Source organism: Gouania willdenowi, chromosome 19 (genome assembly GCF_900634775.1).
Source record: "Gouania willdenowi chromosome 19, fGouWil2.1, whole genome shotgun sequence".
NCBI classification, from domain to species: domain Eukaryota; kingdom Metazoa; phylum Chordata; class Actinopteri; order Blenniiformes; family Gobiesocidae; genus Gouania; species Gouania willdenowi.
The window spans coordinates 2501-30344 of NC_041062.1; the positions used below are offsets into that span (position 1 = coordinate 2501).

At 41.9% G+C, this 27844-nt stretch overlaps 1 protein-coding gene and 2 long non-coding RNA genes across 8 annotated transcripts; 1 reads left to right on the forward strand and 2 right to left on the reverse strand.

The window, feature by feature from the left end:
* Positions 1-12879: 12879 nt before the first annotated feature.
* LOC114481623 (uncharacterized) lies at positions 12880-15656 on the reverse strand. Its single transcript, XR_003676258.1, has 2 exons — positions 15205-15656; positions 12880-14866 (listed from the first exon to the last, which is right to left on the reverse strand). It is a non-coding gene; the product is annotated as an uncharacterized LOC114481623 (long non-coding RNA).
* Positions 15657-19364: 3708 nt separating this feature from the next.
* LOC114482021 (serine/threonine-protein kinase pim-1-like) lies at positions 19365-23595 on the forward strand. 2 transcript variants are annotated; one of them, XM_028477184.1, is made up of 8 exons: positions 19365-19446; positions 20149-20583; positions 21207-21301; positions 21381-21431; positions 21512-21736; positions 22282-22459; positions 22566-22736; positions 23408-23595. In XM_028477184.1, exons 1-8 carry the CDS (start codon positions 19383-19385, stop codon positions 23512-23514), a joined length of 1326 nt encoding a protein of 441 aa, XP_028332985.1. In that variant the 5' UTR covers positions 19365-19382; the 3' UTR covers positions 23515-23595. The 2 variants fall into 2 exon arrangements, with proteins under 2 accessions (XP_028332985.1, XP_028332986.1); XM_028477185.1 differs by lacking the exon at positions 22566-22736.
* On the reverse strand, positions 20945-27791 carry LOC114482023 (uncharacterized). 5 transcript variants are annotated; one of them, XR_003676301.1, is made up of 6 exons: positions 27339-27791; positions 26628-27247; positions 26195-26289; positions 25962-26008; positions 23871-23947; positions 20945-21826 (listed from the first exon to the last, which is right to left on the reverse strand). It is a non-coding gene; the product is annotated as an uncharacterized LOC114482023 (long non-coding RNA). The 5 variants fall into 5 exon arrangements; XR_003676298.1 differs by having other exon boundaries at positions 26195-27247; XR_003676297.1 differs by having other exon boundaries at positions 25962-27247.
* Positions 27792-27844: the final 53 nt, after the last annotated feature.

Sequence of the window (27844 nt, forward strand, 5' to 3'; positions counted from 1 at the left end):
ATCTCGGGAACGAAAGATCGCACAGGTACGTGGGTGGTACCGTTGGAAAGGCCTATATTGACTTAGTAGGGATTGCCACCATCAAAATGTAAATGGTACGTTTCCTATCAAATGTTATCTGCAAAAAACCTCCAAAAATGTACCGTTTCATTTTCGCAAAAAAGTGCGATATCTCCGGAACCGTAAGTCGTAGAGAAAAAATTCCAACTCACGTAGATCGGCTCAAATTGACTTATGGGGGGCTGTTTCCAAGCTTTTGGCGCTACGACCTTCCCATCAAGAGTTATTGGCCAAAAACCACCAAAAATGTACCGTAAAAAGTGGTTTTCTTGCCCTTAACCTAACCCTAACCCTAACCCTAACCCCTAACCCTAACCCTAACCCTAACCCTAACCCTAACCCCTAACCCTAACCCTAACCCTAACCCTAAACCCTAACCCTAACCCTAACCCTAAACCCTAACCCTAACCCTAACCCTAAACCCTAAACCCTAAACCCTAACCCTAACCCTAAACCCTAACCCTCTAACCCTAACCCTCTAACCCTAACCCTAACCCTAACCCTAACCCTAACCCTACCCTAACCCTAACCCTAACCCTAACCCTAACCCTAACCCTAACCCTAACCCTAACCCATATCTCCAAGTTACAACGGGTTTGTCCAATCAGACACAAAGTGGGCAGGATGCATCCATCCTCCTCTCACTCTGACGCCTGTCATACAGTCACAACACTGCACGGACACCTCACCCACTGATACAAATTCACAAAACCTTTTGATGTGTGACACAATGACGAGAGGAACACGAATAACATGCGTCGGCCCGTGCCTGCCTTTGATTCCCTATCTAACTGGGGGAGTCCTCGAACTCCCCCGGGGGTCTCATCGAGAAAACACATTACCCTACCTAACCCTAAACCCTAACCCTAACCCTAACCCTACCCTAACCCTAACCCTAACCCTAACCCCTAACCCTAACCCTAACCCTAACCCTAACCCTAAACCTAAACCTAAAACCCAATCCTAAACCTAACCCTAAACCTAACCCCAAACCTCTTTAAATATCATTCTACAACTGGACATGATCCCTAACCACTAAACCTAACCGCTACCGCCCTCCACTTCCTGGCGAAATTTGAGGTTGCATGCCAAACGTCCTCCTACAGCCTTGAAAGTAGTGCCAGTGGAAAGCCAGACTCTGAAAATGGGAGAGACCTTTCCATTATTACTCAGGCTGATAAATCAGCACATATGCTGACGATAGCGAAATAAGTAAAAACACAAGGAACATCCGAGAGACATGGGACCAAGACCGTTGGAAAGCTAGTACCCAATAATGTGGGGGTTGGTCATGGTCCCACGCCCCTTGCTCGCTAGGGGGCGGAGCTATGAACCCCAATTTTTTTTGAAACGGGGCCTGGATCAAAGTTGCTCCAAATCGCCTGAAACGCGCTCTCCCAAAATATGGCAAAGTTCCCATACAAAAAAACACTTAGTCAATTTTCGCCTCCAGTCTCCGCCTATGGCAGGTACAAAATGGCCTGTATCTTTTGATAGGAAGGTGCTAGAAGGATGCAACCAACGCCCGTCTGCTATAATTCGGGTACGGGCTTTCCAACGGTACCACCCCCGAGTCTCTACGACCTTCCGTTCAAAAGTTAGCATTTAACGAAAATTCGAAAAATCGCGATATCTCGAGAACCGAACGGGCTAAAGACATCGGGGTGCTACCGTTCGAAAGCTACATGAGTTTCCCACAAGCCTACCAAGTTTCAAGTTTCTCACACATTCCTGCGCAAAGCTACAGCACTTTGAAATTTTCGTGTGCGAAAAATGAGAAATTTTTGCGTCACCATATCTCGGGAACGAAAGATCGCACAGGTACGTGGGTGGTACCGTTGGAAAGGCCTATATTGACTTAGTAGGGATTGCCACCATCAAAATGTAAATGGTACGTTCCTATCAAATGTTATCTGCAAAAAACCTCCAAAAATGTACCGTTCATTTTCGCAAAAAAGTGCCATATCTCCGGAACCGTAAGTCGTAGAGAAAAAATTCCAACTCACGTAGATCGGCTCAAATTGACTTATGGGGGGCTGTTTCCAAGCTTTTGGCGCTACGACCTTCCCATCAAGAGTTATTGGCCAAAAACCACCAAAAATGTACCGTAAAAAGTGGTTTTCTTGCCCTTAACCTAACCCTAACCCTAACCCTAACCCTACCCTAACCCTAACCCTAACCCTAACCCTAACCCTAACCCTAAAGTGGTTTTCTTGCCCTTAACCTAACCCTAACCCTAACCCTAACCCTAACCCTAACCCTAACCCTTTTCTGAGTTTTGGGGACCCAGTCCTGACCCATTATGGACCGTGCACCGCAGACTCTCACTTTTAGTGGGGGTCTGCACACTTACCTTCACCTAACCAGCCAGTGCCTTTTGGGTTGGGGTCTGGGACCCCTTACTCACACCTAGAGCCCTATATAGGCTATCCCTGTAACCTATCCTAACCCTAACATTCACACCTGGCCCTAAACCTAAATTAGTGATACTTACCTGACCCTAAAATACTGAATTTGGCCCTAAACCTAAGATATGGGATACTTACCTGAACCTAAAATACGGGATTTGGCCCTAAACCTAAGATATGGGATTCTTGCCTAACCCTAAATCACACACACCTGGCACTTAACCTAATTAAGGATTGGCAGCACACCTCACCCTGAGAAAAAGAAAAAAAGTTAAAATGACATGTTTAAAGCCTAATGTGGCATATATACTAATAAAATGAAACCTAATTTGGCCCCTAATTTGAATTGTTTTCTAAATTTAATGTCTAATTTGACCTTTTGCTACTTTTTGTTTGAAAAACTCACCAGAATCCAACTAAACCCTAAAATCTTAAGCCCAAGCACAGGTTCACTTTTGTTGTTTGTCTAACCTCAGAACAGGTTCACTTTTATTGTCGACTTCAGCACAGGTTCGCCTGTCTTTTGATGTCCGTATCTGAGACCCCCTTGTACCCCAAATAAACCCAAAAGAGGGAGGGACAAGACCTTGGGGTAAAGAAAACGAGGCAAAACCAAAGACACTAATAGGAAGAAGAGCTGTAACTGTACAGTAAGCTAAAGAAGAAAAGCTGAGGAAGGGACGAAGAATAGAAGAAGAAAAGCTGAAAGCAAAAAGAGGATAGAAATGGGAGGAATTGTGGAGGAGAAGTGAGAAGAAAAAGTAGCTAAGGGGAAAGAAAAGGGGAGGAGCCAAAGAGAAAGAAAAATGTACACAGAGGAGTGTGACACACTATAAAAGGGGAGACACAGAAGGTTGGACCACAGAAGAGGGAAAACATCGAGAGGGGAAAGATGGGAAGAAGGTTAACAACAGAGGGGAGTTCTATGGGACACAGTGTGTTGAAGGCAAGCACAGCCACACACACTTAGCAGCTCACACACACATGGTCAATGGCGTCTGATGAAGGCAAAAAGATGCCGAAACGTAGCGCAGATGACCTTGTTATTTTTTGAAAGCGTGTAGCTTAATTTTTTGAACCTCTGCCACCTTCGGGTGGTGGTTTTCTGAGTTTTGGGGACCCAGTCCTGACCCATTATGGACCGTGCACCGCAGACCCTCACTTTTAGTGGGGGTCTGCACACTTACCTTCACCTAACCAGCCAGTGCCTTTTGGGTTGGGGTCTGGGACCCCTTACTCACACCTAGAGCCCTATATAGGCTTACCCTGTAACCTATCCTAACCCTAACATTCACACCTGGCCCTAAACCTAAATTAGTGATACTTACCTGACCCTAAAATACTGAATTTGGCCCTAAACCTAAGATATGGGATACTTACCTGAACCTAAAATACGGGATTTGGCCCTAAACCTAAAATAGTGGGATTCTTGCCTAACCCTAAATCACACACACCTGGCACTTAACCTAATTAAGGATTGGCAGCACACCTCACCCTGAGAAAAAGAAAAAAAGTTAAAAGGACATGTTTAAAGCCTAATGTGGCATATATACTAATAAAATGAAACCTAATTTGGCCCCTAATTTGAATTGTTTTCTAAATTTAATGTCTAATTTGACCTTTTGCTACTTTTGTTTGAAAAACTCACCAGAATCCAACTAAACCCTAAAATCTTAAGCCCAAGCACAGGTTCACTTTTGTTGTTTGTCTAACCTCAGAACAGGTTCACTTTTATTGTCGACTTCAGCACAGGTTCGCCTGTCTTTTGATGTCCGTATCTGAGACCCCCTTGTACCCCAAATAAACCCAAAAGAGGGAGGGACAAGACCTTGGGGTAAAGAAAACGAGGCAAAACCAAAGACACTAATAGGAAGAAGAGCTGTAACTGTACAGTAAGCTAAAGAAGAAAAGCTGAGGAAGGGACGAAGAATAGAAGAAGAAAAGCTGAAAGCAAAAAGAGGATAGAAATGGGAGGAATTGTGGAGGAGAAGTGAGAAGAAAAAGTAGCTAAGGGGAAAGAAAAGGGGAGGAGCCAAAGAGAAAGAAAAATGTACACAGAGGAGTGTGACACACTATAAAAGGGGAGACACAGAAGGTTGGACCACAGAAGAGGGAAAACATCGAGAGGGGAAAGATGGGAAGAAGGTTAACAACAGAGGGGAGTTCTATGGGACACAGTGTGTTGAAGGCAAGCACAGCCACACACACTTAGCAGCTCACACACACATGGTCAATGGCGTCTGATGAAGGCAAAAAGATGCCGAAACGTAGCGCAGATGACCTTGTTATTTTTTAAAAGCGTGTAGCTTAATTTTTTGAACCTCTGCCACCTTCGGGTGGTGGTTTTCTGAGTTTTGGGGACCCAGTCCTGACCCATTATGGACCGTGCACCGCAGACTCTCACTTTTAGTGGGGGTCTGCACACTTACCTTCACCTAACCCTAACCCTAACCCTAACCCTAACCCTAACCCATATCTCCAAGTTACAACGGGTTTGTCCAATCAGACACAAAGTGGGCAGGATGCATCCATCCTCCTCTCACTCTGACGCCTGTCATACAGTCACAACACTGCACGGACACCTCACCCACTGATACAAATTCACAAAACCTTTTGATGTGTGACACAATGACGAGAGGAACACGAATAACATGCGTCGGCCCGTGCCTGCCTTTGATTCCCTATCTAACTGGGGGAGTCCTCGAACTCCCCCGGGGGGTCTCATCGAGAAAACACATTACCCTACCTAACCCTAAACCCTAACCCTAACCCTAACCCTACCCTAACCCTAACCCTAACCCTAACCCCTAACCCTAACCCTAACCCTAACCCTAACCCTAAACCTAAACCTAAAACCCAATCCTAAACCTAACCCTAAACCTAACCCCAAACCTCTTTAAATATCATTCTACAACTGGACATGATCCCTAACACTAAACCTAACCGCTACCGCCTCCACTTCCTGGCGAAATTTGAGGTTGCATGCCAAACGTCCTCCTACAGCCTTGAAAGTAGTGCCAGTGGAAAGCCAGACTCTGAAAATGGGAGGGACCTTTCCATTATTACTCAGGCTGATAAATCAGCACATATGCTGACGATAGCGAAATAAGTAAAAACACAAGGAACATCCGAGAGACATGGGACCAAGACCGTTGGAAAGCTAGTACCCAATAATGTGGGGGTTGCTCATGGTCCCACGCCCCTTGCTCGCTAGGGGGCGGAGCTATGAACCCCAATTTTTTTTGAAACGGGGCCTGGATCAAAGTTGCTCCAAATCGCCTGAAACGCGCTCTCCCAAAATATGGCAAAGTTCCCATACAAAAAAACACTTAGTCAATTTTCGCCTCCAGTCTCCGCCTATGGCAGGTACAAAATGGCCTGTATCTTTTGATAGGAAGGTGCTAGAAGGATGCAACCAACGCCCGTCTGCTATAATTCGGGTACGGGCTTTCCAACGGTACCACCCCCGAGTCTCTACGACCTTCCGTTCAAAAGTTAGCATTTAACGAAAATTCGAAAATCGCGATATCTCGAGAACCGAACGGGCTAAAGACATCGGGGTGCTACCGTTCGAAAGCTACATGAGTTTCCCACAAGCCTACCAAGTTTCAAGTTTCTCACACATTCCTGCGCAAAGCTACAGCACTTTGAAATTTTCGTGTGCGAAAAATGAGAAATTTTTGCGTCACCATATCTCGGGAACGAAAGATCGCACAGGTACGTGGGTGGTACCGTTGGAAAGGCCTATATTGACTTAGTAGGGATTGCCACCATCAAAATGTAAATGGTACGTTCCTATCAAATGTTATCTGCAAAAAACCTCCAAAAATGTACCGTTCATTTTCGCAAAAAAGTGCCATATCTCCGGAACCGTAAGTCGTAGAGAAAAAATTCCAACTCACGTAGATCGGCTCAAATTGACTTATGGGGGGCTGTTTCCAAGCTTTTGGCGCTACGACCTTCCCATCAAGAGTTATTGGCCAAAAACCACCAAAAATGTACCGTAAAAAGTGGTTTTCTTGCCCTTAACCTAACCCCTAACCCTAACCCCTAACCCTAACCCTAACCCTAACCCTAACCCTAACCCTCTAACCCTAACCCCAACCCTAAACCCTAAACCCTAACCCCTAACCCCTAACCCTAACCCTAACCCTAACCCTAACCCTAACCCTTAACCTAATTAATGATTGACAGCACACCTCACCCTGGGAAAAAGAACAAAAATTGAAAACTAAGTTTTTAAAGCCTAATATGGCACTTATATGAATAAAATAAAACCGAATTTGGCTCTAAATGGGAAATGCATTCTAAATTTTAATTCTAAATTTGACCTTTTTGCTACTTCTTGTTTGAAATACTTACCAGAATCTAACTTTAACCCTAAATCCTTAGCCGAAGCACAGGTTCCCTTGTGTTTTTTGTTTAACCTCAGAACAGGTTCACTTTTATTGTCTGACATTCAGCACAGGTTCGCCTGTGTCTTTGGTTTTTAGTTTGTCCGTGTGTATGAGGCCCCCTTGTACCCCAAATAAACCCAAAAAAGGGAGGGACAAGACCTTGGGGTAAAGAAAACGAGGCACAATTATGACTGAGGGCAGAGGAAGAAAAGCTGAGTTTAAGTACAATAGCCCAAAGAAGAAAAACTGGGGAAGGGACGAAAAACAGAAGATGAAAAGCTGAAAGCGAAAGGAGGATGGAGAAGGAAGGAATTGTGGAAGAGAAAAGAGAAGAAAAAGTAGCTGGGGGAAAGAAAAAGAGGAGGAGCTAAAGTGAAAGCAAGATTGCATGCACAGAGTGTGACACTATAAAAGGGGAGACACACAAGGTTGGACCGCAGTAGAGGGAAAACATCCAGAGGGGAAAGATGGTTAGAAAGCAACAACAGAGGGGAGTCCTATGGGACACAGTGTGTTGAAGGCAAACCAGCCACACACACTTACCAGCTAATACACACACATGGTCAGGGGCGTCTGATGAAGGCAAAAAAGTGCCGAAACGTTGCGCAAGATGACCTTGTTATTTTTTTAAAGCGATTAGCTTAATTTTTTGACCCTCTGCCACCTTCGGGTGGCGGATTTTTGAGTTTTGGGGACCCAGTCCTGACCCATTATGGACCGTGCACCGCAGACCCTTACTTTTAGTGGGGTCTTGCACACTTACCTTTACCTAACCAGCCAGTGCCTTTTGGGTTGGGGTCTGGGACCCCTTACTCACCTTTAGAGCCCTATATAGGCTTACCCTGTAACCTATCCTAACCCTAACATTCACACCTGGCCCTAAACCTAAGTTAGTGATACTTACCTGAACCTAAAATACTGGATTTGGCCCTAAACCTAAAATAGTGGGATATTTATTTGAACCTAAATGATGCACACCTGGCCCTTAACCTAATTAATGATTGACAGCACACCTCACCCTGGGAAAAAGAACAAAAATTGAAAACTAAGTTTTTAAAGCCTAATATGGCACTTATATGAATAAAATAAAACCGAATTTGGCTCTAAATGGGAAATGCATTCTAAATTTTAATTCTAAATTTGACCTTTTGGCTACTTCTTGTTTGAAATACTTACCAGAATCTAACTTTAACCCTAAATCCTTAGCCGAAGCACAGGTTCCCTTGTGTTTTTTGTTTAACCTCAGAACAGGTTCACTTTTATTGTCTGACATTCAGCACAGGTTCGCCTGTGTCTTTGGTTTTTAGTTTGTCCGTGTGTATGAGGCCCCCTTGTACCCCAAATAAACCCAAAAAAGGGAGGGACAAGACCTTGGGGTAAAGAAAACGAGGCACAATTATGACTGAGGGCAGAGGAAGAAAAGCTGAGTTTAAGTACAATAGCCCAAAGAAGAAAAACTGGGGAAGGGACGAAAAACAGAAGATGAAAAGCTGAAAGCGAAAGGAGGATGGAGAAGGAAGGAATTGTGGAAGAGAAAAGAGAAGAAAAAGTAGCTGGGGGAAAGAAAAAGAGGAGGAGCTAAAGTGAAAGCAAGATTGCATGCACAGAGTGTGACACTATAAAAGGGGAGACACACAAGGTTGGACCGCAGTAGAGGGAAAACATCCAGAGGGGAAAGATGGTTAGAAAGCAACAACAGAGGGGAGTCCTATGGGACACAGTGTGTTGAAGGCAAACCAGCCACACACACTTACCAGCTAATACACACACATGGTCAGGGGCGTCTGATGAAGGCAAAAAAGTGCCGAAACGTTGCGCAAGATGACCTTGTTATTTTTTTAAAGCGATTAGCTTAATTTTTTGACCCTCTGCCACCTTCGGGTGGCGGATTTTTGAGTTTTGGGGACCCAGTCCTGACCCATTATGGACCGTGCACCGCAGACCCTTACTTTTAGTGGGGTCTTGCACACTTACCTTTACCTAACCCTGACCGTGCACCGCCCATTCCTCGCAGAGGAGGGGCACGCTTTCCCTCTCCTACCCTAACCCTAACCCTAACCCTAACCCTAACACTGCACGGACACCTCACCCACTGATACAAATTCACAAAACCTTTTGATGTGTGACACAATGACGAGAGGAACACGAATAACATGCGTCGGCCCGTGCCTGCCTTTGATTCCCTATCTAACTGGGGGAGTCCTCGAACTCCCCCGGGGGGTCTCATCGAGAAAACACATTACCCTACCTAACCCTAACCCTAACCCTACCCTAACCCTAACCCTAACCCAATCCTGCACTCTCCTCTGGAAACTTACCTCCAAAACTCAAGACAAACACAATTAAGCCCTTAACTAACCCTAAACCTCTTTAAATATTATCCTACAACTGGACATGATCCTTTACACTAAACCTAACCGCTACCGCCTCCACTCCTTAGCCAAATTCAAGGTTCTATATCCAAAACCTAACCCTAAACCTAACCCTAAAACCTCTCTAAATATTACTCTACAACTGGACATGATCCCTAACACTAAACCTAACCGCTACCGCCTCCACTCCTTAGGCAAATTCAAGGTTCTATATCTAGACCTAACCCTAAACCTAAAAACCCAAACCCTAACCACAATAACAACAAAATGACTTCTGAAAAAAAAATGGCCCCCGAAAACAAAATGGCTGCCCCTCCCCCCCAATAAAACGAACAAGAACACACCAACCACTTCCATCTCCACCCCATTCCTCACCACAGGCAATGGGGTGGAGACTGGAAACTGAGACGAGGTCCACACAGACCCAGTTGTGGTGAAGCCCAGACAGGCTCCTGCTTCTGTCCCTCAGCTACAGTTCTATGATCCCTCATTCCTTTACACACACATAGTTCCAAGTTACAACGGGTTTGTCCAATCAGACACAAAGTGGGCAGGATGCATCCATCCTCCTCCCACCTTGACGCCTGTCATACAGTCACAACACTGCACGGACACCTCACCCACTGATACAAATTCACAAAACCTTTTTGATGTGTGACACAAAGACGAGAGGAACACGAATAACATGCGTCGGCCCGTGCCTGCCTTTGATTCCCTATCTAACTGGGGGAGTCCTCGAACTCCCCCGGGGGCTCTCATCGAGAAAACACATTACCCTACCTAACCCTCACCCTAACCCTAACCCTAGGTGCTAAATTTAAGCTAAGCTAAGCTAAGGACAAAAGGAAGTTTAAAGGAGATTGTACTGCCTATAAGAGGCGAGATTGCTTTTTACTTAACCTTCGTACGTTTAACTGTACGGTAAAAAATTAAAACAAGTGTTTTCAAGGCTAAAATATCAATGACAACAAGTTTGATTAGAGTTAGCAGAACACAGTAGTAGAGCGCTGCAAGCAGCGGTAGAGCGTAAACAGGAAATGATCGATACGTCACCATGATACGTCACCACGTCACCCAGAACTTCACAATATTTCACACACCAGTAACACAAAATGTGACACACAATGAACCCAGAAGGGAAACACACACAGTTTCTATGGGAACCATGACGGAGGAGGTCCTCCAGACACATGTGGTCCAGCACTTACCTGATGAACAGCCTAAAGAACAGCGGGAACCCCGCTCAATGGTGGCCAACAATGGCTGTGTCATCTCTGCAGGTAGGGCAATTCTGCAGATAGAGGAAGAACACAGTCAGCAACAACCTGTGGAGACCTCCAGAGGCCCTAATGACTGGGAGGTTAACACAGAAAGGCTGATTGAAACACTTCCTGACATTGGCATCACGGGGCCAGCAGAGGGCGCCATTGCACATGTTCAAATTCACATTACAGACCAAAGCCTGAATAACTGCTTATTGGATGAGGAGATGGGAGATGACACAGAGAGCCTTCCTATCATGACTCCAACTCACCACAGCAGTCCCGTTTCCATGGTGAGAGCATCTTCTCCACCACCACAAGTGAGGAGGCCCACACGACACCAGAGATCAGACAGGAAGATGATAGAGTGGGACCTGCCTGTAAACAAAAAATGGGTCATTATAGGGGATTCAAACGTAAGCAAAATTCCAGGATTCACCAACGACCACTTACAAATAGACAGTTATCCAGGGGCGAACTTCAGGCATGCCCAAGCTCTGATGGAGAAATCCCACAGCGACCTCACGGTGCTAAAATTGGTTTTATCCTTCGGGATTAACCATAAATCCCAGAATGCCAGAGCGACGTCCATCAGACAATTACAGGGAGCTATAAGAACAGCAAAAAAAATGTTCAAATACTCAGAAATCTGGATCCCAATCATTAACTTTTCTAAAAAGCTGCCATTGGAGGAACAAGCAAATCTGGAAATCCTAAATGATTATATTGAAAAAAAACTTACCGTTCATCCCAGCACTGGATTACTCCAAATTCAGGACAACAGCTGATGATGTCCACTGGTCCAGTGAGACTGCAGAGGCCATGCTACAGCACTGGTCATCTTATTTAAACTTATAGTCCCCATAAGCCTCCCAGAGGAGGGGAATAATGAAATAACTTCCCTTATTTCAAAAAATGTTATTGTGTTAGCGGATAATTTTAAACTTTCAGCAGCACAGAGCAGCCTCCTCAATAAAGGACTTACCTTTGTCCCCACGATTGGGTTAAACAAAGATTTAAAAATCCAACTCCAATTAGACCTGCAAAACTACCATAGAAAAATTAAATTAGCAACCTATTTTGGAAAAGAAAAACAAAAAGAAACACCTAAATTCACACTTACCTCAGATTGGACTCCACCGGATGATAAATTACCCCCCGAGATCAATAATCTGATCAGGAAAGATAAAGGGGATCTAGAGCGACACTTCCTGTCCCAAAAGGAGAGAGAAAACCTCTCAAAAGAGGAAATGTTGGCCCTAAAAGAATTAATAAAAAATAAAAGCATAGTGATTAAAAAAGCTGATAAAGGCAGTGCTGTAGTGATTTTAAGTAGAGATCAATATGTGTATGAAGCAAACCGTCAATTGGAAGATACCACCTATTATAAAAAATTAAAAGAACCAATTTATTTAGAGACAATACCAAAAGTTAGCCAGATTGTTGATAGACTGTACAAAAAAAAGATAATTAATGGAAAACAAAAAACTATATTTAGAGGGAAATGGAGAACCAAGAATGAGGAGATTTTATATCCTACCAAAAATTCATAAAGACCCACTCAAATGGACCATTCCATCCAAAATTCCTCCAGGGAGACCAATCGTCTCAGATTGTAGTAGTGACACCTATGGGACGGCAGAATTTGTGGAACATTACTTAAATCCTCTCTCCATTAAACACCCCTCTTACACTAAAGATACTTACCATTTCATTAATATGGTGAGGAAACTAAATCCCCCCAAAAATTCCTTCTTCTTCACCATCGACATAGACAGCCTCTACACAAACATAGACACGGAATCAGGACTAAAAGCTGTGAAGAAGATATTCCAAAAATACCCACAAGAGGGCAGACCAGACCAGGAAATCTTAGAATTGCTGAAGATTAATTTAACAAGGAATGATTTTGAATTTGACCAAAAATACTACTTACAAGTGAAAGGTACAGCGATGGGGAAAAGGTTTGCTCCATCCTACGCAAATATCTTTATGGCTGATTGGGAAGAGATGGCCCTGGAAAAATGTAAATATAAACCACTACATTACTCAAGATATCTGGATGACATTTTTGGAATTTGGACACATACGAAAGAAGATTTTTTAAAATTTATAGAAACCTTAAACACCCACGACCCATCAATTAAATTAAAATATGAAATAAATGACAAATCTATTGACTTTCTGGATACTACGGTATATAAGGGGGAGGATCTTGGACTTACCTGTACCTTAAATATTAAGGTGTTCTTTAAAGAAACAGACACGCATGCACTGCTTTATAAGTCAAGTTTCCATCCTAAACACACATACAAAGGGTTAATTAAATCACAGCTGATCAGATTCAGTAGAATTTGTACAAAACAAGAAGACTTCTGGGTGGCAGTTAAAATTTTATTTAAAATATTACAAACAAGAGGATATTCAAGAACATTTTTAAGATACTGCCCGAAAACATTTCAAAATAAAAAACCAGACTGTACAGAGAAACAAAAAATACCCTTAATCACCACATATTCTTCAATTGGAAAAATGATCAATCACAAAATTAAAAAGAACTATAGAAACATTATATCAGAACAAGGTCTCTTACAGAATCACGAAGTCATCTCGGCTCCTCTCCTCACAGGAGGAAAAAGCTCCCACTCCTGCCCCTATGACCCCTCTGGAGCCTACTTCCAGTGCTCCACAGTTGCTGGTGGCCCCTGGGGACCTGTCAGCAGACCTACCAGTAACCCAGAATGCTAATCCTGATTTGACCACCAGAGGGAACCAAAGTACAACCAAAAAAAACTAATTTCAATCACAGTAATGTAGTCATCCCGGAATCAAATATCAACTCACTTACACTTTTGTCTTCTCAGTCCCTGGTCACAGATCCATCAGAGGAGAGCGTGGAGGGGCCTGGGGACTCGGACACGGGCACTGAAGGCACCCGTGCTGCCAAAAGGGTGGATCAAATAAAAAATGATGTAATGCTACAGGGCCTGACAAAGAGCACACACTCATTGGCCCTGGACACTACTGAGATCCACCCGAGCCAACCACCAGCCTGTGTCCCAGTGCCTCTGCCCTTGTCCACGTTCGAACCCACCATACATGCACGAACCAATCACAAAATAATAGACTGGCAATACACACCTCAGAAACCCATAATCATCATCGGTGATTCTAATCTGGCCCACATCACACCATTCTCCCATTCACAAATTCAGATTGACAGCTTCCCAGGAGCCACCAGCTATCACATCACTTATGTCCTCCTAAAACTCACCCCTGTAATAAATGTAAAAAAAGTAATCATAGCATTAGGACTCAACGACTGTTTAAAGGATGTAAAAAATGAATCAATGACCAAAGCATACGACTTCTGTATTAATACTGTAAAAAGAACATTTCCTAACGCCACCCACTACACCACCCTCATTAACTTTAGTGACAGACTCCAAACCAATCAAAAACACAGATTAATTCACTTAAACCGTCACATCACCCATAAACACCAATATCTCAATGACATTAATAACCTCCTTTTCAAAACAGAACCCACAGACCCAGTACACTGGACTAAAGACACAGCAGATAAAATCCTCACCTCATGGCTGGACCAATGAAACTTTTAAAACAGGAAGGCATCAGCCCATTCACCCCCACCAACTCCAACGTTTTAAATTGATCAGATTACACCTTAAACAGATCAGAATATGAAATATTAGAAAAGGCCTCACATTCATTCCCACTCCAAAACCCCCCAATATACTGGAACTCCGTAAAGACATTCACTTATACCATAATAAACTTAAAATCTCAGAACACTTTAATTTCACAAACAATAACAATAGGTTACCCTTTGTAGCCCCCTCACTATGGGAACCAAACCCAGCTTCACTTTCCCAACCTCTGTTAGACCTAATCCATCAGGACAATAACTTATTACGTACACATCCCCTCCTGAAAGGTAAAAACCATAATAATGTGTCTCTGGCCCAAAGGCCAACAATAAACAGACTCAGGAAAAATAATGAAATAATAATCAAACCTGTGGACAAGGGGGGACAGATTGTGATCCAGGACCGTTTCCATTACCTTTTAGAAGCAAAACGACAATTACACAACAGGAAATATTATACACCGTTACAAAACTCACTACAACCAGCCACTTCACTAAAAATGAAGGACATAGTAGATACATTATACATTCATAAATATATTACAGCCAAACAAAAATATTATTTATATGGTCCTGACCCCCCGCGTCCCAGATGTTTTTACCTGCTCCCGAACATCCACAAAGACCTGGACTCCTGGACGGTCCCACACAAAGTTCCCATGGGCCTTCCTATCGTCAGCGACTGTGGGTCAGAATCCTATCGTATAGCAGAATTTATTGATCACTACATCAACCCACTCTCTAAAAAACACCCCAGTTACATCCAGGACACTTATGAATTTGTAAACAAAATAAAAAACATAATCATTCCACAACATGCCTTCTTTTTCACAATAGATATAGAATCATTTTACACCAACATAGACACAGATTTAGGAATAAAAGCAATAGAAAACATCCTCCACCAACACCCAGACCCACCAGATGCAGCCATTTTAGAACTCCTGAGACTCACGTTAACAAACAATGACTTTATTTTTAATGATGAACATTATTTACAGGTATGTGGTTGTACAATGGGGCCAAAATACTCACCGGCATATGCTGACATCTACATGGCGGACTGGGAGAGAACGGCCTTTTCTAAATGCACACAACACCCGGTCACATACATCAGATATTTAGACGACATTTTTGGAATTTGGACACAAAACACACAATCATTTATCAACTTCTGCAATATTCTCAATAATCATCATCCCAACATCAACATCAAACACAATAAACAGGACACAGAAATACAATTTTTAGACACAACCGTTTTTTTTCACAATAATTCACAGGACAGTAAACAATTAGCAACAAAGGTTTATTTTAAAGAAACAGACATTATTACATAAAACCAGTTATCATCCCAGACACACCTACAGAGGGATCATCAAATCACAACTCATACGTTATCATAGAATCTGCACTTATCACAAGGACACACAGGAAGCCACACACACACTGTTCCACACACTCAGACCAAGGGGCTCCTCCAGGAGATTCCTCAGGATAATACACACAGAGGTGGGGGGGCTGTTCTCTTCCAGCTCCGCCCCTACACCACCTCAAATCAGCTCTGGCGACGCCCCCCTCTTGGTGCCTCTGGTGACCACCTTCCACAGGAAGCTACACGGGCTAATCGGGGGTCTCCATGGGAACTTCCGGTCACTGCAGGAGAAGCACCAACAGTTCCAGGGATGCAGAAGAATCACAGCCTATAGGAGAAACAAAAACCTGCAGGATCTGTTGGTGCACTCACGCTTCCGCCAATCCAACCCCGCTGTCAGCTACGTCATCCATGACCAGCCCTACGTGTTAAATGAAGCTACAGACAGCGGGGGTCCCGTGGTTAAAACCTGGTCTCCCCAAGACAAGAACATAGTTTATCTAATAAAGTGTACACACTGTGGTAGGATGTACGTGGGGGAGACCGGGAACAGCCTCGGGACTAGAATAGGGCAACACAAGAGCAGGGTGAGGACCGGAACTGGGGTCAGCCCCCTCCACGTGCATTTTATTACAGTGGGTCTTAATAATTTCACTTACCGGGTCCTCCAGAGAAACCCCTACTGGTCCACTGGACAGAGACGGTATGTGGAGAGGCAGTGGATCGGTAGGCTGGGCACGAGGATCCCGGTGGGTTTTAACTTGAGGGACGCCCCGCTTCCGGTCCCCCCTTAACAGCTGACCGGAAGGAAGGACCCAGGGAGGTTACGGTCCGAGGCGCAGCAACCTTTTTGTATTTTTTAACCTCTTTAAATTTTTAACTGTAACATTTTAATAATTGAATAAATTATTGGCTCCTCCCCTCTTATCAGATATTTGATGTGGTTTTTTAGAAATGAATTTTCTCATTCTTTTAATACAACAAATAGCACTTATATTTTATTTATTTATTTATTTATATTTTTCTTAAAGTTGTTTTAATGCATTTTGATATACCGGGACAGAGGCGCTTCTCCCCGGGGTGGGCAATTTTAAAATTTTAAAATAACTTCTTTGGTGGAACAGGACTTGCATGTGCTTTTTATCTGGTTGACCTTTTATTTAATTTATTTGTATGTATTTGTATATATTTCTTAAACTGCCTTTTAATTGGTTGACCTTTTATTACATTTGTATAATATTTTTTTATCTGTTTTAACTTAAATGAAATTTTACCCGCTTCCACCTTTGATACCCACCCCAGGACCACCGCCCCTTCCTCCTACGGTTTTAGGAAAAATTTCTTAATATTATATATTCTTAGTTAAGTTTGATTTCGGGGAGGAGCCAATTTTAACCAATTTAGATGTCTTATCTTAGAATATTTATTAGTTACTTCACTGTTTATTCTTTTAATAATATATACATATATATTTATATAAAAAAAAATTTGTAGCGTGTTATATTTTGAAAACATTTTTTTTTTAAAAATTCTTAGCATCAAAATTTTAAATATTTGTATATTCTTCATTTTAACAAATATTAATAGGGAGAGATGGGCGCGGGGGACACCAACCAAACAAAAACAGGACTATGGGAGAGGAACTATAGGGAGGGGAACATGTTTCCCTCCCTAATATGCTTTGATGATGAATTATTGTGTGTTTTTATATTATATGTGGTTTTACATTTCCTCTCCCAAATTACCTCTGGATCCCCCTGACCCCCTTCTCCTCCCTAATTTTAAAACCCTATTCCTTCCCCCATAACCTAACCTAACCCCACCCCCCTTCCTAACCCTAACTTAAATCCAGGGTAAATAGGCTAATTTTTCATCATTTATCTGGAATATGAGGGGAGTGGTGGCCTAGTGGTTAAGGATGCTGGCCTTGTAATCAGAAGGTTCCTGCTTCAACCCTCACCTGGGCCATCACTGTGGGACGTTGAGCAAGTCCCTTAACCCCGAACAGCTCCCCAGGCGCCGCAAAAAAATGGCTGCCAACTGTTCCCCAAGGAATGGTTAGTGAATTTCTCCATTGTGAGATAATAAAGTATACAAAATCAAAAAAATCAATGCTGGTTTTTCAGAATCTGAGCTATTTTATTGATTATCTATATTTGTGTGAAAAATTGATCTGCACACTTGGATCAGTGCAAGTAAAATAATTTCATTTCCCAAATTTAAGGACCTTCATCAGGGTAACCACTGCTTTCATCCTGTACTTTGTTTTTTTTTGTTTTTGGTTGTTTTGGTTTTGTGTTTCTATTTGTATTGTTTGACTTGTAATAAAAAGTAAATTAAAAAAAGTTTTCTTTTTTTTTAAAAACAAATAGATTTTTGATTCATGTTTATAATTGTAGCCATGTTGTTACCCTGATGAAGGTCCTTTGACCAAAAGCTTGGGAAATTAAATTGTTTTACTTGCATTGATCCAAGTGTGCAGATCTATTTTTCACACAAATATTCTTTAAGCTCTGGTACAGATTTAGTGGTGAGTTTGGTGATTCTACTTCTGATTGATGACATAAATAAAATGATGTACATACCATGATTATTTACATTTGTAACAACAGTGACACTTGTTATTTTTATTATGTCATTTCAGGTGAAGCTGGAGAAAAACTGCCCTGTTTCTGTGGATTGTTGCAGACACTGTGACTGTAAAACATTTCCCTCTGTAAACTGTTAATGTCTGTATGCTTCATGTCTGTCTGTACAGCACAGACCACAATGTACTACATCTGTAAACTCCCTGCACAACATCTGGCCCAGGTTCACTGAGGTCTTCACAGATTATCACCGCTATTTGACCCATTTATTATTAACCAATTGGTTACATACATTTAACCTTCAACATAATATCTACAGAATTCTACAGTTTAATAAAATAAATCAAAATAAATAAGACCCTGAAAAATAACCTAAATAAATCCAATAAAAACAAATTATACATTTAAAGTGTAAACAATTCAAGTTAACTTTTTTGTTAATTATATTTAATTATATGGGAGATTTTAGATTTAGTCCAATAAAATCAGACATTCATTTTCTGGCTGATAATGGACCAATATCTGATATTGTGGCAGGATGAAGGAACGACTGAGGTGGAGGTTAGTACAGCTTTGATCCTTTCAGCAGCATCACACGGATAAAGACACAAAGCGCGCCAAACATTCTATAGGGCGTAAAAGCACACCTCCTACCCATCAACCCCATGGGTGAGAGAACAGTCCCTAAGTGATCACCACGATATCAATATCTGATCAGGACCCACTACCACTCAACACACCGATCCCATTAAATAAAATAGATATCATTTAATGAGTTGTTCACTTGTTATTAGCGTGATTCCATTCACTAGGCCTGTGAAATCTGTGTATCATTCGTTTATCATTATGTAACAAAATCATGAAAAACGGAAGAAAAAAAAAAAAAACACTAATTATTTGATATTTGTTTCCAAAAGCAAAATGAAAAAACGGAAAACCTTCCTCCTTTAACGGGAAACTTCCTGTGTTTTTCCCCTTGGGTGGTTCTCACAGCTGGTTTTCAGAACAAAGACGTGTTAGAACCAAACACAGCGTTAAAGTTCCCCATGGATGTGGACTCTCTGCTCCACCCCCCGCTGATGATGTCACACACACGCGTCAAAAAACCCATCAGCCAATCAGAAGACCAGTTACATCAACAGAACTATCCTTTCATCTGATTGGCTGCTGCTCATAGAACATAACGCTTTGATAATTTCGAACCAAATATTTCAGTTTATCTGTAGAATCACTGGAGCCACACAGGAAACATGAAGTTTGACCAAGAACAGATTATAAAGAGCGTACAGGCCTTAATCTCTGAGAAATACAAAGGTAAATGTTTACATCACTTTATATACAAATTAAATTAGGCTTAAACACTAAAATAATCACTTTCTCTGTTTAATTTACATTTTTTCATGGTTTGAAAACAGAGTGATTAGAAATATTTCTGTCAGAGAGGAGTTTATAACTATTTAGCTTTAAATTAGTGATTAAATGTGTATTTCTTTGCTGTAAAGATGTCACGCATTGACTGTCTCCATGGCAACTGCTTTGGTTTTCAGTGACATAATAAAAATAACAGCAAAATTAGTTTTAAAGAAGTTTAAATGCCATATATAATCATCTCTTTGTCAAATTCAAGGCCCGAGGGCCAAGTCCGGCCCTATAGAGCCTGCAATTGGGCCCCTAGGCTAAGTAGATTTACACCTGAGCCACGGTCGCCATTGAGTGGTTAAATGTAAATATTTATTTATTTTATACTTTATTGCATTAATTAACAAACAAAATGTCTTTCACAGACAACTGTCATCAAAAGTACATGAAATTATGGAGAGGGTACTAATGATAGGAAGAGGGTCCACATGATCTGACAAAAAAGATTGAGAACCACTGATTTACACAAAGATTCATGTTGTCTCTGTCATTCTCACTTTCTCCTGAGGGCCAAATCAGATGCTCTGAAGGGCCAGATTTGGCCCCTGAGCCTTGAGTTTGACATGTGCACTAACACGTTGGTCTTGTTCTTTTCAGATGGACCAATCATACAGCCCTCATCGTGCTACACAGCAGTGGTGGTGGAAGTGGTCCTCAGAGAAGCCTGGACTAGTGGAGGTTCTCTGATGAACCAGGAGTGCTCTGAGGACCAACCTTTGGAGCATCTGCATCTCCAACAGAACCACTCTCATTACTTCATAGTCAAGGTTCCAGACAGTGAAGCCCCGGAGATGGTTGAGGTGGAGACAGAGAATGAGGAGGGGCTCCAGACAAGAAGGGGCTGCAAAAGGAAGGCTGGAGATCACAACGTTGGAAAGCCAAAGAGAAAGAAAGTGAAGGTTGAGGAGGGGCTTCAGACAAGAAGGGGCTGCAAAAGGAAGGCTGGAGATCACAACGTCCGAACGCCAAATAAAAAGAAAGTGAAGGTTGAGGAGGGGCTTCAGACAAGAGAACCTTTTATCAGAAACAAAGGTAAACTATTGTGTATTTTCTCTGTTAATATACATCACAAATCAGGATTTCAGATAAAGGATCATCTTTGATGGTTTATCAAGTTATCGACACAATCTGAGAAATATTAAAAGTTCCAGTTGTTTAATTTGACCCAATGCACGAACCAGCTTTGATTATTTAGACTTAGATCAACTAAAAGCAGCACAAGTTGTTAATGTGTCTGAACAAGATTTTAAATCATCTAAAAAGCTGCTAAATGATCTAAAAATCAGGCTGAATGTTTCACTCCAATAGAATGTTTACAGGCAGTGGGGCCGTGTGACATCATCAATCACATGATTTCAAGATGGAGGAACACAGGCTCTAAAAGTGTAAAGTGGTGTTGGATTTTAAACTAAAATGGTTCATAATAATGTGTTTTGTTAGACATAGATCTACTAATGATGACATTTAGAAACAACAATAATAATCTTCACATCGATTCATGTTTTCTGTGATTATTCATTTCTCCTTTGGGCCACATCAGATGATCTAAAAGGCCACATTTGGCCCCCGGACCTGGAGAGTGTGTGTGTGTGTGTTTTTGTCTGAACGTGTGAATTGTTTCATTTTCTAACCAATGTGTGTGTGTGTGTTTTCAGAGTACTTTGAAGCCACTTATAAGGAGCTGAAGGTACTAGGTTGTGGTGGTTTTGGGAGTGTTTTCAAAGCTGTTCGTCTGTCTGACTCCAAACCTGTAAGTTTAGACACACAGTGACTCCAGGCTTTAAAAAGCATCAACGCTGTCATTACATGCTGGTTTTTATGTCCTGCAGGTAGCGATAAAGCACATTCCACGGGACAATGTGTCATATGTGTCGATGAATGTAAGTATTCTCATCAATGTTAGCAGACATTCACATTTCCAGGTTTGGGGCTGTTTGTAGAAACTCTTTGTTTTCTTTAGAACCTGAATCAATGTACGTCAGGCGCTTATGAGGTGCTGCTGATGAAGAAAGCGGCTGGTGGGTGTGGCCAAAACAGCCTGCTGAACCCCGCCATCATTGGCTTTGAGGAGGCCATTGAACTTGACGATGAGTTGTTGATCGTCATGGAACATGTTGAGGATGCCGTGGATCTCGAGGACTTTGTCACGTCAGCAACTGAACCAATGCTGGAACATGACGCCAAGGTAAGAACCACTCCCCTCACTGCCCCTAACACACGTGTCCAACTCAAGGCCCGGGGGCCAAATCTGGCCCTTTAAAGCATCCAATTTGGCCTGCAGGAAAAATAAGAATGACATAGAAAACATGAATTATTGTGTAAATGACTAAAAACTAATATCTCTGCCTCTTCAAACACATACATTTAAGCTACTTATACAATATTATCAGGGCTTAGTTTATATCACATGAAGGCATTTTTAATGTCAATTTTTTGAAAAAACTCCAATGTTTTTCTCTCCAAATTGCTGCAAAAAATCTACAAATTAAATAAAAAATGGTTAAAAAAAAGGAGGACATTTAGAGAGAATTTGAGGTTTATTAAGGATGTTGTCGGTGCTTTACATATCATTTATATGTAAGTGCAAACTAGGGCAAAGTAATGTGTAAATTGCATATTTTCCAACCTGTAATCTGTGGCCCACTGAAGGTCAAACTGGTCCAGATTTGTCCCCAGAACTAAAGTGAGTTTTCCACCCTGCCCTAACCCTTGTGTCTCTTTCTGTTCCAGAGCATCATTAAACAAGTCCTCGATGCAGCCGTCATCATGCAGCACAACAACGTGTTCCACAGCGATATAAAACGTGACAACATCCTGGTTTCATTCAAAGATGAACGACCATCTGTGAAGATCATCGACTTTGGCTGTGCTAATTTTATCTATGGCATGCCCTATGACTCCTTCTCAGGTTCATCTTCAATTCTTTTCTTAGTTTACACATCTTTAAATTCACTAATTTCCTCTAATAATAATAATTCTGACCACTTTTTATTTCCTATTTTTTATGATTACAGGAGCATTAGTATTTGCTTCACCAGAGGTTTGGTTTCATCGTGACTATGAGGCAGAACCAACCACGGTGTGGCAGATCGGACTCCTTCTGTCTAATCTATTCAGGGCTCACTTCTATCAAACATATGACCACGTCATTAATTCATCATTTACACTAAACAACCTTTCACATCGTAAGTAACACACACACAATATATTGTATTTTACATTTTATTTCGTATTAAATCCTGGTTTTAGGAGTGGTTTCTTTCTCTACTTCTCAGAACAAGTAAAGCTCAGTTAGATGATCACTGAGTGTGTTCTAACCCAGACCTTTATCTACAGAACTCACTCACACGTGCTGTCCCTTAGAGGAGAAACAGACTAAAGTAGAACATATTGATCAGCTGGTTGTTAATAAATGTGTCTGTGTGACATTTAGCATCAGAATATTTCATCCAGAATTTTCTTTCTGATCAGATTTGGTTGAGTTAAAATATCAATAATTATATCTTATATCATCATTTAGAGAAAATATACAGACACATGAGTTTTGGTCCATATCACCAGCCCTAGTTCTAACCAGTCTAATAATGGTCTAATAAGCACTAAATAATGACCATTAAACATGTTTTACCTTCGTTGTTGTGCCAATAAATGAAAATACATTCTGATATTATTAAACCTGTGACATATGAAAGGAAAATAAATAAGTGTTATTATACTAGTGCGACCCCTGTGGTCACATGATAAATAACAGCTCCTTTAATTGAATAATGAGTTCATTCCAATGGCTGCATGTTTGAATGTTTGACAATCATTGTTCTTCACTGTTCTAAAGTCCTCCTCTTATTGTTCTCTGCAGAAGGAAATGACTTTATGAGTCGGTGCATGAAGGTGTCGCCCAAACTTCGACCAAGCTTGAAGGACCTGCAGCGCCACCCATGGTTCAATGATTTAACACCTCCATGAGGAACGCTACCCTTCCACACCACTGTCTGTGTGCACCATGGGGACAAATGTACATTGAAAACTATGATGCACAGAAAACCTTCAGCCAAAAATGCATTTCTGGTTTCAGCCCAAACACTTATTTTCATTTAGGTGCATCCCTAAATTTAAACAGCAAAAATGTCAATAAATGACTGGTATGAACCAAATCACTGTTCTCTGTGTCTGGAGAAGAAACACAAGAAATCACTTTCAAAACTTTCCAATAGATGAGGCCTACACCATAGATTAAACTGATTTAGTCTCAATTATTAACAAGATAAACAGTGAATAATCATCAACATAAATATAATATAAAAAATAAAAAAAATACTCACCTTCAAACACTTCCTCATCCATGGATGGCATTCCGTCAGGGTCTCTGGGATCCAGAAGAATCTCCTCTGGACGGATCCTGAAAAGAAAAAAACAGAAAGACAATGATAAATGGTAAATAGACATGATTTATATAGAGCTTTATCACCACTGAAACAGTCTCAAAGCACTTTACATATCAGCTCATTCACACAATCACTCACACATTCACACACAGGACTGACATGCAAGGCACTAGTCGACCACTGGGAGCAACTTAGGGTTCAGTGTCTTGCCCAAGGACACTTCGACACATGGTCAGGTACTGGGATCAAACCCCCAACCTCTCGATCAGAAGACGACCCACTACCACCTGAGCCACGGTCGTCCAATGGATACATCGATTAGACACAAAGGGCGAGCAGGGTTTAAATATCACTCGCTATTAGGGATGTACAGTAAAAACTTAAACTGAACTAACTGGATTTTAATCCTAAAACCTAACTAGATCCTAAACCTAAATAATTTGATTCTAATCCTAAACCAAACCATATCCTAAACCTAAATAATTTGATTCTAATCCTAAACCTAACCAATTAGAAAAAATAAAATCAGCCCGAAAAAACATCTTGATGGAAAGCATAGACAGAAAACACAAGCCGATATCCATTACTCAACAAACATACCTGATCTCTCCTCACAGGAGGAAAAAGCTCCCACTCCTGCCCCTATGACCCCTCTGGAGCCTACTTCCAGTGCTCCACAGTTGCTGGTGGCCCCTGGGGACCTGTCAGCAGACCTACCAGTAACCCAGAATGCTAATCCTGATTTGACCACCAGAGGGAACCAAAGTACAACCAAAAAAAACTAATTTCAATCACAGTAATGTAGTCATCCCGGAATCAAATATCAACTCACTTACACTTTTGTCTTCTCAGTCCCTGGTCACAGATCCATCAGAGGAGAGCGTGGAGGGGCCTGGGGACTCGGACACGGGCACTGAAGGCACCCGTGCTGCCAAAAGGGTGGATCAAATAAAAAATGATGTAATGCTACAGGGCCTGACAAAGAGCACACACTCATTGGCCCTGGACACTACTGAGATCCACCCGAGCCAACCACCAGCCTGTGTCCCAGTGCCTCTGCCCTTGTCCACGTTCTAACCCACCATACATGCACGAACCAATCACAAAATAATAGACTGGCAATACACACCTCAGAAACCAATAATCACCATCGGTGATTCTAATCTGGCCCACATCACACCATTCTCCCATTCACAAATTCAGATTGACAGCTTCCCAGGAGCCACCAGCTATCACATCACTTATGTCCTCCCAAAACTCACCCCTGTAATAAATGTAAAAAAAGTAATCATAGCATTAGGACTCAACGACTGTTTAAAGGATGTAAAAAATGAATCAATGACCAAAGCATACGACTTCTGTATTAATACTGTAAAAAGAACATTTCCTAACGCCACCCACTACACCACCCTCATTAACTTTAGTGACAGACTCCAAACCAATCAAAAACACAGATTAATTCACTTAAACCGTCACATCACCCATAAACACCAATATCTCAATGACATTAATAACCTCCTTTTCAAAACAGAACCCACAGACCCAGTACACTGGACTAAAGACACAGCAGATAAAATCCCTCACCTCATGGCTGGACCAATGAAACTTTTAAAACAGGAAGACATCAGCCCATTCACCCCCACCAACTCCAACGTTTTAAATTGATCAGATTACACCTTAAACAGATCAGAATATGAAATATTAGAAAAGGCCTCACATTCATTCCCACTCCAAAACCCCCCAATATACTGGAACTCCGTAAAGACATTCACTTATACCATAATAAACTTAAAATCTCAGAACACTTTAATTTCACAAACAATAACAATAGGTTACCCTTTGTAGCCCCCTCACTATGGGAACCAAACCCAGCTTCACTTTCCCAACCTCTGTTAGACCTAATCCATCAGGACAATAACTTATTACGTACACATCCCCTCCTGAAAGGTAAAAACCATAATAATGTGTCTCTGGCCCAAAGGCCAACAATAAACAGACTCAGGAAAAATAATGAAATAATAATCAAACCTGTGGACAAGGGGGGACAGATTGTGATCCAGGACCGTTTCCATTACCTTTTAGAAGCAAAACGACAATTACACAACAGGAAATATTATACACCGTTACAAAACTCACTACAACCAGCCACTTCACTAAAAATGAAGGACATAGTAGATACATTATACATTCATAAATATATTACAGCCAAACAAAAATATTATTTATATGGTCCTGACCCCCCGCGTCCCAGATGTTTTTACCTGCTCCCAAACATCCACAAAGACCTGGACTCCTGGACGGTCCCACACAAAGTTCCCATGGGCCGTCCTATCGTCAGCGACTGTGGGTCAGAATCCTATCGTATAGCAGAATTTATTGATCACTACATCAACCCACTCTCTAAAAAACACCCCAGTTACATCCAGGACACTTATGAATTTGTAAACAAAATAAAAAACATAATCATTCCACAACATGCCTTCTTTTTCACAATAGATATAGAATCATTTTACACCAACATAGACACAGATTTAGGAATAAAAGCAATAGAAAACATCCTCCACCAACACCCAGACCCACCAGATGCAGCCATTTTAGAACTCCTGAGACTCACGTTAACAAACAATGACTTTATTTTTAATGATGAACATTTTTTACAAGTATGTGGTTGTACAATGGGGCCAAAATACTCACCGGCATATGCTGACATCTACATGGCGGACTGGGAGAGAACGGCCTTTTCTAAATGCACACAACACCCGGTCACATACATCAGATATTTAGACGACATTTTTGGAATTTGGACACAAAACACACAATCATTTATCAACTTCTGCAATATTCTCAATAACCATCATCCCAAAATCAACATCAAACACAATAAACAGGACACAGAAATACAATTTTTAGACACAACCGTTTTTTTTCACAATAATTCACAGGACAGTAAACAATTAGCAACAAAGGTTTATTTTAAAGAAACAGACATTATTACATAAAACCAGTTATCATCCCAGACACACCTACAGAGGGATCATCAAATCACAACTCATACGTTATCATAGAATCTGCACTTATCACAAGGACACACAGGAAGACACACACACACTGTTCCACACACTCAGACCAAGGGGCTCCTCCAGGAGATTCCTCAGGATAATACCACAGAGGTGGGGGGGCTGTTCTCTTCCAGCTCCGCCCCTACACCACCTCAAATCAGCTCTGGCGACGCCCCCCTCTTGGTGCCTCTGGTGACCACCTTCCACAGGAAGCTACACGGGCTAATCGGGGGTCTCCATGGGAACTTCCGGTCACTGCAGGAGAAGCACCAACAGTTCCAGGGATGCAGAAGAATCACAGCCTATAGGAGAAACAAAAACCTGCAGGATCTGTTGGTGCACTCACGCTTCCGCCAATCCAACCCCGCTGTCAGCTACGTCATCCATGACCAGCCCTACGTGTTAAATGAAGCTACAGACAGCGGGGGTCCCGTGGTTAAAACCTGGTCTCCCCAAGACAAGAACATAGTTTATCTAATAAAGTGTACACACTGTGGTAGGATGTACGTGGGGGAGACCGGGAACAGCCTCGGGACTAGAATAGGGCAACACAAGAGCAGGGTGAGGACCGGAACTGGGGTCAGCCCCCTCCACGTGCATTTTATTACAGTGGGTCTTAATAATTTCACTTACCGGGTCCTCCAGAGAAACCCCTACTGGTCCACTGGACAGAGACGGTATGTGGAGAGGCAGTGGATCGGTAGGCTGGGCACGAGGATCCCGGTGGGTTTTAACTTGAGGGACGCCCCGCTTCCGGTCCCCCCTTAACAGCTGACCGGAAGGAAGGACCCAGGGAGGTTACGGTCCGAGGCGCAGCAACCTTTTTGTATTTTTTAACCTCTTTAAATTTTT

Excerpts from the sequence above, each read along its gene's own strand:
- LOC114482021 (XM_028477184.1), top strand. The coding sequence starts at position 19,383 with ATGAAGTTTGACCAAGAACAGATTATAAAGAGCGTACAGGCCTTAATC. Across the intron at positions 19,447-20,148 it reads AATCTCTGAGAAATACAAAG|ATGGACCAATCATACAGCCC; the intron begins GTAAATGTTTAC and ends TGTTCTTTTCAG. Across the intron at positions 21,302-21,380 it reads GTCTGTCTGACTCCAAACCT|GTAGCGATAAAGCACATTCC; the intron begins GTAAGTTTAGAC and ends TATGTCCTGCAG.